The 10,245-nt window shown below is 45.9% G+C and overlaps 1 protein-coding gene across 1 annotated transcript; it reads left to right on the top strand.

Moving 5' to 3' along the window:
- The first annotated feature begins 5,300 nt into the window (after positions 1-5,300).
- Positions 5,301-9,272, top strand: LOC117610672 (uncharacterized). The gene has a single exon (XM_034338308.2). The coding sequence runs from the start codon at positions 5,301-5,303 to the stop codon at positions 9,270-9,272; it is 3,972 nt and encodes a 1,323-aa protein (XP_034194199.2).
- Positions 9,273-10,245: the final 973 nt, after the last annotated feature.

Genomic DNA, 10,245 nt, shown 5'->3' with positions numbered 1-10,245 from the left:
AATCTGCAAATATCTCGGAAACGATGCCAGCTATGGGAAAATGTTAAGAGACCTTTTTTGTAGAGAATTAAGTTTCCTACTTTTTATGTTCTATGATATTTTTCGATCAGAGGCGTAGTTCTCGAGATATATCAAGATATTTAAAAGTTCCGAAGCCGCACCAACATAATAGAGATACAGAATCACCGTGGCCCCTTTCTTTGAGATAACTCTGCACTGTTGCGCGCAGCAAATGCCACTTCCAGCTTAGCTGTGCAGAAGAAGAACAACAAGAAGAAGAAATATCTCGAAATATGTCCGTCAGGCCCCTTCCCTTGAGATAAATCTGCAAATATCTCGGAAACGAAGCGAGCTATGGCAAAATGTTTAGAGACCTTTTTTGTAGAAAATTAGGTTTCCTACTTTTTATGTTCTTTGATATTTTTTGATCAGATGCGTAGTTCTCGAGATATATCAAGATATTTAAAAGTTCCGAAGCCGCACCAACATAATAGAGATACAGAAACACCGTGGCCCCTTTCTTTGCGATAACTCTGCACTATTGCGAGCTGTAAATGCCACTTCCAGCTTAGCTGTGCAGAAGAAGAACAACAAGAAGAAGAAATATCTCGAAATATGTCCGTCAGGCCCCTTCCCTTGAGATAAATCTGCAAATATCTCGGAAACGAAGCGAGCTATGGCAAAATGTTAAGAGACCTTTTTTGTAGAGAATTAAGTTTCCTACTTTTTATGTTCTATGATATTTTTCGATCAGAGGCGTAGTTCTCGAGATATATCAAGATATTTAAAAGTTCCGAAGCCGCACCAACATAATAGAGATACAGAAACACCGTGGCCCCTCTCTTTGAGATAACTCTGCACGATTGCGAGCTGGAAATGCCACTTCCAGTTTAGCTGTGCAGAAGAAGAACAACAAGAAGAAGATATATCTCGAAATATGTCCGTCAGGCCCCTTCCCTTGAGATAAATCTGCAAATATCTCGGAAACGAAGCGAGCTACTGCAAAATGTTAAGAGACCTTTTTTGTAGAAAATTAGGTTTCCTACTTTTTATGTTCTATGATATTTTTTGATCAGATGCGTAGTTCTCGAGATATATCAAGATATTTAAACGTTCCGAAGCCGCACCAACATAATAGAGATACAGAAACACCGTGGCCCCTTTCTTTGAGATAACTCTGCACTATTGCGAGCTGCAAATGCCACTTCCAGCTTAGCTGTGCAGAAGAGGAACAACAAGAAGAAGAAATATCTCGGAATATGTCCGTCAGGCCCCTTCCCTTGAGCTAAATCTGCAAATATCTCGGAAACGATGCCAGTTATGGGAAAATGTTAAGAGACCCTTTTTGTAGAGAATTAAGTTTCCTACTTTTTATGTTCTATGATATTTTTTGATCAGATGCGTAGTTCTCGAGATATATCAAGATATTTAAAAGTTCCGAAGCCGCACCAACATAATAGAGATACAGAAACACCGTGGCCCCTTTCTTTGAGATAACTCTGCACTATTGCGCGCTGCAAATGCCAGTTCCAGCTTAGCTGTGCAGAAGAAGAACAACAAGAAGAAGAAATATCTCGAAATATGTCCGTCAGGCCCCTTCCCTTGAGATAAATCTGCAAATATCTCGGAAACGAAGCGAGCTACAGCAAAATGTTAAGAGACCTTTTTTGTAGAAAATTAGGTTTCCTACTTTTTATGTTCTATGATATTTTTTGATCAGATGCGTAGTTCTCGAGATATATCAAGATATTTAAAAGTTCCGAAGCCGCACCAACATAATAGAGATACAGAAACACCGTGGCCCCTTTCTTTGCGATAACTCTGCACTATTGCGAGCTGCAAATGCCACTTCCAGCTTAGCTGTGCAGAAGAAGAACAACAAGAAGAAGAAATATCTCGAAATATGTCCGTCAGGCCCCTTCCCTTGAGATAAATCTGCAAATATCTCGGAAACGAAGCGAGCTATGGCAAAATGTTAAGAGACCTCTTTTGTAGAGAATTAAGTTTCCTACTTTTTATGTTCTATGATATTTTTCGATCAGATGCGTAGTTCTCGAGATATATCAAGATATTTAAAAGTTCCGAAGCCGCACCAACATAATAGAGATACAGAAACTCCGTGGCCCCTTTCTTTGAGATAACTCTGCACTATTGCGAGCTGCAAATGCCACTTCCAGCTTAGCTGTGCAGAAGAAGAACAACAAGAAGAAGAAATATCTGGAAATATGTCCGTCAGGCCCCTTCCCTTGAGAAAAATCTGCAAATATCTCGGAAACGAAGCGAGCTACGGCAAAATGTTAACAGACCTTTTTTGTAGAGAATTATGTTTCCTACAATTTATGTTCTATGATATTTTTTGATCAGAAGCGTAGTTTTCGAGATATATCGAGATATTTGAAAGATCCGAAGCCGCACCAACATAATAGAGATACAGAAACACCGTGGCCCCTTTCTTTGAGATAACTCTGCACTATTGCGAGCTGCAAATGCCACTTCCAGCTTAGCTGTGCAGAAGAAGAACAACAAAAAGAAGAAATATCTGGAAATATTTCCGTCAGGCCCCTTCCCTTGAGATAAATCTGCAAATATCTCGGAAACGAAGCGAGCTACGGCAAAATGTTAAGAGACCTTTTTTGTAGAGAATTATGTTTCCTACAATTTATGTTCTATGATATTTTTTGATCAGAAGCGTAGTTTTCGAGATATATCGAGATATTTAAAAGATCCGAAGCCGCACCAACATAATAGAGATACAGAAACACCGTGGCCCCTTTCTTTGAGATAACTCTGCACTAGTGCGAGCCGCAAATGCCGCTTCCAGCTTAGCTGTGCAGAAGAAGAACAACAAGAAGAAGAAATATCTCGAAATATGTCCGTCAGGCCCCTTCCCTTGAGATAAATCTGCAAATATCTCGGAAACAAAGCGAGCTACGGCAAAATGTTAAGAGACCTTTTTTGTTGAAAATTAGGATTCCTACTTTTTATGTTCTATGATATTTTTTGATCAGATGCGTAGTTCTCGAGATATATCAAGATATTTAAAAGTTCCGAAGCCGCACCAACATAATAGAGATACAGAAACACCGTGGCCCCTTGTTCGAAAATGTAATTTCTACCGCCTGCACGCGGACCGCGGCAGCACTTAGCAGCGCGACCGGCAGCCACATTGGATGCCGGTCACGCCGACCAATCAGGGAGCGTTACGTCAGCAAAAAGAAGCCAACGGTTCTTGCTGCGACGAAGCCGGTTGATCGGCCATTATTGTTCTGGTTAGCATACTACCAACACGTGCGAACACAGTTTTCTCGAAAGGCAAATTTCTCAAGCTCAATCTCAGAATCTAGTACTGCAAGTTAACCGCGTGTGAAGTGCCAACGGCCACCGCGAGCTCGCGATTAGCTTTGACGTACGCAAATCCACGTGATTAATATAATTACGTGGTGCCACGTGCTACGCTAACACGTGGTCCTATACAGCGCAAGCACAATCTCGAATCCACCGCGACGCGTGTGCGAATAGCTCGATCAACGATCATTGTACCCTCGTGCAACGCACAATTTTCTGTAAATAGTGTACATACTGAGTGTCTGTAAATACATTGTTTTTTGTGCAAACTCAAGTACATAATTTTCCCGTCTCACTGCCGATCCTACAACCGAACCGGTCTCGTACAATCTCAAACTCGAACGCCGACTTTTGAACATTTTTTTTGGTCCTTCGAGCCGGATCGGCAGTGACGGGTTGTGCTCGGCAACAACGTTGTTAGTGAAATCTCGAACTCAGTGACTAGAATGAGTGAGAAAGGTGACAAAGTTCCCAAGGCGACGCCACAGGAAGCCAAGTCGGCCTCAAGACCGACGTCACCCACGCCGGTGACATCAGCAACGCTGACAGTGCCAACGGTACTACCGGCAGAAGCACCTCCACCGACGGTGGAAAAACGCGTAACACGCGCCTCATCTCCTGCCGGCTTGTCAACGGAGCTGTCCATGAAGGCCAAGACGCAAATGAGTAGAGTCGAAGGCCTCCGCAAATTAATGGACAAGATGCCGGAAATGATGGATGAAACTTCTCTCGACGAGATCGACTTCATCGACAAGCAGGTCGATGAAATACACAAGGCGTTCCAAAAGGAGCATTCCTACCTTGAAGTTACCTGGCCTTCGGGTCAGAACTCCCATCCATATGTCAGCGACAATTGCTACGACCTCGAGATGAGCGTGGTCATCGAAATCAGACGACGTCTGTGCAAGTTTCGGGCCGCATTCGCAAGGCTGCACGCAGCGCGTGCAGCATCACCATCACGACAAGGGCCGTCGAAACTCCCTGAGTTGACGCTTCCCACTTTCGCGGGTCGCTATGAAGCGTGGCCTGCGTTTTGCGAGCTTTTCAAATCGATAATCATCGATAATCACCGATTATCTGATGTGGAGAGGCTGCATTACTTGAGGTCAAGCCTCCAAGGGGAGTCGCTACGCGCCATCTCCAATCTGCCGGCGATAGGAGAATCCTTCCCAATTGCTTGGAAGAATTTAAAGCAACGCTTTGAGAACAAGAGGATCATAGTACAATCTCTGCTTGACAAGCTCTGTGCGACACCACCAGTGCAACAGAAGAGCGCAATGGTTCTCCACAACGTGGCGGCCAATTTGCGCGATTTCAACACCTCGTTGCGCGCTCTTGCTTCAACCGACGAGTTGTGGAATTGCACACTCATCCATCACATCTCTCGTAGTCTTGACAAGACTACGCGAGAGGCTTGGGAAACCAGCCTAGGAAACTCTGAAGAATTTCCGAAGCCAGAGCAACTGGAGGCGTTCCTCACGACCAAGGCACGGGCTCTAGAAAGGGTTGAAACGCCAACGGCCAAAAATCAGCCTGCTCAACCTCAGGCAAAGGCGAAACCAACAGGTCAACGACCTGCCTTGACAACGTCACAGGCTAACACCACCACAAGAGCAGCCGCACACGCCTATCCGTGCGACTGTTGTCAGGCCGACCACTTCATTGTGTCATGCACAAAGTTCAGGTCGATGCCTGTACCAGAAAGACGAAGTCTAGTGGACAAACTGTCTCTGTGCAGAAATTGTTGCGGCCGTCACACCACTGCGAATTGCAAGTCTGAACACCGTTGCAAACAGTGTGGACGGCCTCATCACACAATTCTACACCTGGCTGCAACGCAGCCACAGACCACAGCCAAGCCTGCGGCAACACAAGAGAATCCGACAACGTCGTCCTCTTCAACACAAACACAATAAAGTGTAGGTGCAGTCGTCAAGCACTCAATCTCGATTTCAATGGGTCAACGATCCAGTACAACCGCCAACACAAACGATCAACGATCAAGCTCGCTTGCGACGCAAGCCGAGCTAACGCTGTTAGCAACAGCACATGCACAAGTCATCACCTCATCCACGACCTACAACGCAAGGCTGCTCGTCGACTCCGGATCGGAGCTCAGTTTCGTTTCTGAAGATCTCGTCGAACAGCTAGGACTTCAACGCACTCAATCTTCAATCTCCATCACTGGCATTGGTGGCAAGAAATCAACACAAACTCGAGGTATTGTATCACTACATTTACAATCTCTTTACAATACCTCATCGATCTCAATACAAACTCATGTGTTACGCACTCTAACCACAATTTTGCCGTCTTCTGAGGCACCCCACCAAGACTGGCCACATCTCAATCGTCTCAAGTTGGCAGATCCTGAGTTTTACAAACCACGACCCATCGACGTCATCATTGGTGCCGACAATTATGGACGAATTATAAAATCAAATGTAATTAAAGGTTCGCCATCAATGCCAGTCGCCCAGCTCTCAATATTCGGATGGCTCGTTATTGGACCAGCAAGGAGGCGTCAAGCTCGTGCTTATTCATCATTTAATGCATCAATCCCTCAAGACAGCGACGCTGCTCTGAGAGAACTGCTGACGAAATTCTGGATTCAAGAGGAGCTTCCAACGGAAAACACATCTCAACTCACACCGGACGAACAAGAGTGTGAAGATCACTTTCGTGCAACGCACAGCCGTGATTCTACTGGGCGATACGTGGTGCGTATTCCTCTCAAAACAAATACTAAAGTCTTGGGTACCTCTTACAGCACAGCTCGCTCCTGCCTGCGACGCACGCTCAGCAAGCTCACTCGAAATCCTGAGTACCGTGAGCAATATCAGCGATTCATGATGGAGTACGAGGACCTCGGTCACATGAAGAAGGCTTCTTCAATCTCGCCCAACGACTCTTCAATTTACTATCTTCCACATCACGGAGTTTTCAAGCCTGGCAGTGAAACAACAAAGCTGCGGGTCGTCTTCAATGGCTCAAGTCCAACAACAACTGGACTTTCTGTCAACGACATCATGCACACTGGTGCGAATCTCCTGCTCAACATCAACGACGTTTTGCTGTGGATTCGCCATCACAAATGCATATTCGCCACGGACATCACAAAGATGTATCGTCAAGTACGAGTACATGAAGACGATTGGAATCTCCAACGGATACTCTGGATAGATGAGGAATCAAATGAAGTCCCATACACACTGACAACAGTCACCTACGGTACCAAAGCTGCACCATTTCTAGCTGTCAGAGCCCTGTTGCAACTTGCAGAGGACGAAGGTCAACGCTACCCACTGGCAGTACCATCAATCAAATATGCAAGGTATGTCGACGACATATTTGGTGGTGCAGATTCTCTTGATTCGTTAATTGAAATTGCTTCACAATTAACTGACTTGTGCAACGCAGGCGGTTTCCCTCTTGCAAAGTGGCACTCAAACGAAGCCTCTCTGCTTGAAACCATCGTGCCTTGCAATAATTCTCAAGGTACATCAATCTCACTAGACGACTGCAATACCAAAATACTCGGATTGCGATGGAACACTGTCAACGATAGTTTCACATTCACTACTAAATCTCACCACAATCTCAATTTTACAAAACGCCTTGTATTATCTGAAGTAGCACAGATATTTGATCCGCTTGGCTTTTTGTCACCAGTCATTATTCGAGCGAAGGTACTCCTGCAAGAATTATGGCTTCTCAATCTCAAATGGGATGATCCACTGCCATCCCATGTTACTATACGATGGATTGCGATCAGAGAAGATCTCACAAGTCTGGCCAGACTCTCAATACCAAGGTGGTTCAACACCTACAACAATTCTACAGTGGAATTACATGGCTTCTCTGACGCTTCACAACTCGCCATGGCAGCAGTAATTTACATTACTGTTTTTTCGCCGTCCACAGATCACAAGGTGACGTCACTGGTGTGCTCCAAGACAAAGGTCGCACCTCTCAAAAGGCTTACAATTCCCCGACTCGAGCTCACAGCTGCGCTGATACTTGCAAAATTACTGAAATACGTTCAAGCTAATCTCAAACTCAACATTGCTACAATTCACCTGTGGACGGATTCTCAAGTAACACTTACATGGATCAAATCTCACGCATCACGATGGAAAGATTACGTCAGGAATCGTGTAACACAAATTCAAGAACTAACGCAAACTGCAACTTGGGTGCACGTTCCTGGCACATCAAATCCTGCTGATTGCGCTTCAAGAGGATTGACTACAACTCAGCTTGAACAACACGAGCTATGGTGGAGGGGACCACCGTGGCTTTTACAATCTCAAGAATCATGGCCTGTACAACGCAACGCATCTGACGACACTTGCCTGCAGGAGTGTCGCCCAGGAATCTCTCACGTGTTAACGTGCCAAAAAATCGATTATCACTGGGACTTGATTCACAAATATTCATCTTTGCAAAAACTTTTTCATGTTACCTCAGTTTGTTACAGGTTCATTTCCAAACTGAGAAGGACAACTGCTTCAACGAGGCTCTCGAACACACCAGCTGATTTGGAAAGGGCCAAAATCTTCTGGATCAAGGCCACACAATCAGCATACTTCTCACACGAGCTCAAGATGATGGTCAACAACCAAACGTTACCATCGTCCCACGCCTTCAATCGACTCACGGCCTTCATCGACGATCAAGGGGTTATTCGAGTTGGAGGAAGACTCAGCAACGCTCAGTTAACCTATGAAGGTAAACACCCTGCAATCCTTCCACGTCACTCACGTCTGTCCGAATTGATTGTAGATCACTCCCACAAAGCAACGCTTCATGGAGGGACACAACTCACACTCGCTCACATCAGACAGACTTACTGGATCATCGGTGGACGAGCTCCAGTCAAATCTCACATTCTGCGGTGTGTTGTGTGTGCTCGGCAGAGGGGGATCCGTGCCCATCAACTGATGGGCCAACTACCTCTCTCTCGGGTTACACCCTCACACCCATTCTCACACACCGGCGTAGACTACGCCGGTCCCATCGCACTCAAGACGTGGAAGGGGCGAGGTGCGAAAACACAAAAGGGCTGGATCTGTGTTTTCGTTTGCATGACAACGTCTGCTGTTCATCTGGAAATGGTTACCGACTATTCAACGGATGGATTCGTTGCCACGTACCGACGGTTCGCTGCAAGAAGAGGCATTCCACATACAATCTACTCCGACTGCGGAACAAACTTCATCGGAGCAGATTCAGCATTGAAATCAATGTTCGTCGAGGGCACTCAAGACAATCAACGATTGGCCAAGCTGTTCGTCGACGACCATACAACTCGGAGTTTCAATCCACCTGCTGCACCGCACATGGGAGGAAAGTGGGAGGCAGTGGTCAAGTCTGTCAAATACCATCTCAGACGCACGGTGAGTGACACTTTACTCACCTTTGAAGAATACTATACTCTTCTAAATCAGATTGAAGCAACGCTTAATTCACGACCACTGGAGCCTCTCACGGACGACCCTGACGATCTCTCAGTGCTAACACCAGCTCATTTCCTAATCGGAAGAACAATCTCAACGCTGCCTGAGCCATCTGTTGAACAGGCCAACATCTCACCGAGAGCCAGGTGGCATCTCATACAACAAAAATTACAACAATTCTGGAAGCGCTGGTCAACTCAACATCTCCAACGGATGCAATCAATCTCTAAGTGGCATCACCCTTCCAACAACATCCACGTTGGATCTCTGGTGCTGCTTACAGACGAGCGCTTCCCACCATGCAAGTGGCCTCTTGCTCGAGTGCTCGCAGTTCACCCTGGACCAGATGGACTGACGAGGGTCGTCACGATCAAGACGGCCACCTCAACTCTAACTCGGCCAATTGCAAAGTTGGCTCTACTACCAGTAGAGGATCAGGATTCATCACCATCTTCTACGAGCTGCTGATGGCGGGCGGAATGTTCGAAAATGTAATTTCTACCGCCTGCACGCGGACCGCGGCAGCACTTAGCAGCGCGACCGGCAGCCACATTGGATGCCGGTCACGCCGACCAATCAGGGAGCGTTACGTCAGCAAAAAGAAGCCAACGGTTCTTGCTGCGACGAAGCCGGTTGATCGGCCATTATTGTTCTGGTTAGCATACTACCAACACGTGCGAACACAGTTTTCTCGAAAGGCAAATTTCTCAAGCTCAATCTCAGAATCTAGTACTGCAAGTTAACCGCGTGTGAAGTGCCAACGGCCACCGCGAGCTCGCGATTAGCTTTGACGTACGCAAATCCACGTGATTAATATAATTACGTGGTGCCACGTGCTACGCTAACACGTGGTCCTATACAGCGCAAGCACAATCTCGAATCCACCGCGACGCGTGTGCGAATAGCTCGATCAACGATCATTGTACCCTCGTGCAACGCACAATTTTCTGTAAATAGTGTACATACTGAGTGTCTGTAAATACATTGTTTTTTGTGCAAACTCAAGTACATAATTTTCCCGTCTCACTGCCGATCCTACAACCGAACCGGTCTCGTACAATCTCAAACTCGAACGCCGACTTTTGAACACCCCTTTCTTTGAGATAACTCTACACTATTGCGCGCTGCAAATGCCACTTCCAGCTTAGCTGTGCAGAAGAAGAACAACAAGAAGAAGAAATATCTCGAAATATGTCCGTCAGGCCCCTTCCCTCGAGATAAATCTGCAAATATCTCGGAAACGAAGCGAGCTATGGCAAAATGTTAAGAGACCTTTTTTGTAGAGAATTAAGTTTCCTACTTTCTTTGTTCTATGATATTTTTTGATCGGATGCGTAGTTCTCGAGATATATCAAGATATTTAAAAGTTCCGAAGCCGCACCAACGTAATAGAGATACAGAAACACCGTGGCCCCTTTCTTTGAGATAACTCTGCACTATT

Source organism: Osmia lignaria, unplaced genomic scaffold, assembly GCF_051020975.1.
Source record: "Osmia lignaria lignaria isolate PbOS001 unplaced genomic scaffold, iyOsmLign1 scaffold0002, whole genome shotgun sequence".
NCBI classification, from domain to species: Eukaryota; Metazoa; Arthropoda; class Insecta; order Hymenoptera; family Megachilidae; genus Osmia; species Osmia lignaria.
Note: the sequence above shows the minus strand (reverse complement) of the source record. Positions and strands in the feature narration are given on the sequence as shown.

Bases quoted from the DNA above. Each gene is read 5' to 3' on its own strand.
- LOC117610672 (XM_034338308.2), top strand. From the start codon at position 5,301: ATGGGTCAACGATCCAGTACAACCGCCAACACAAACGATCAACGATCA.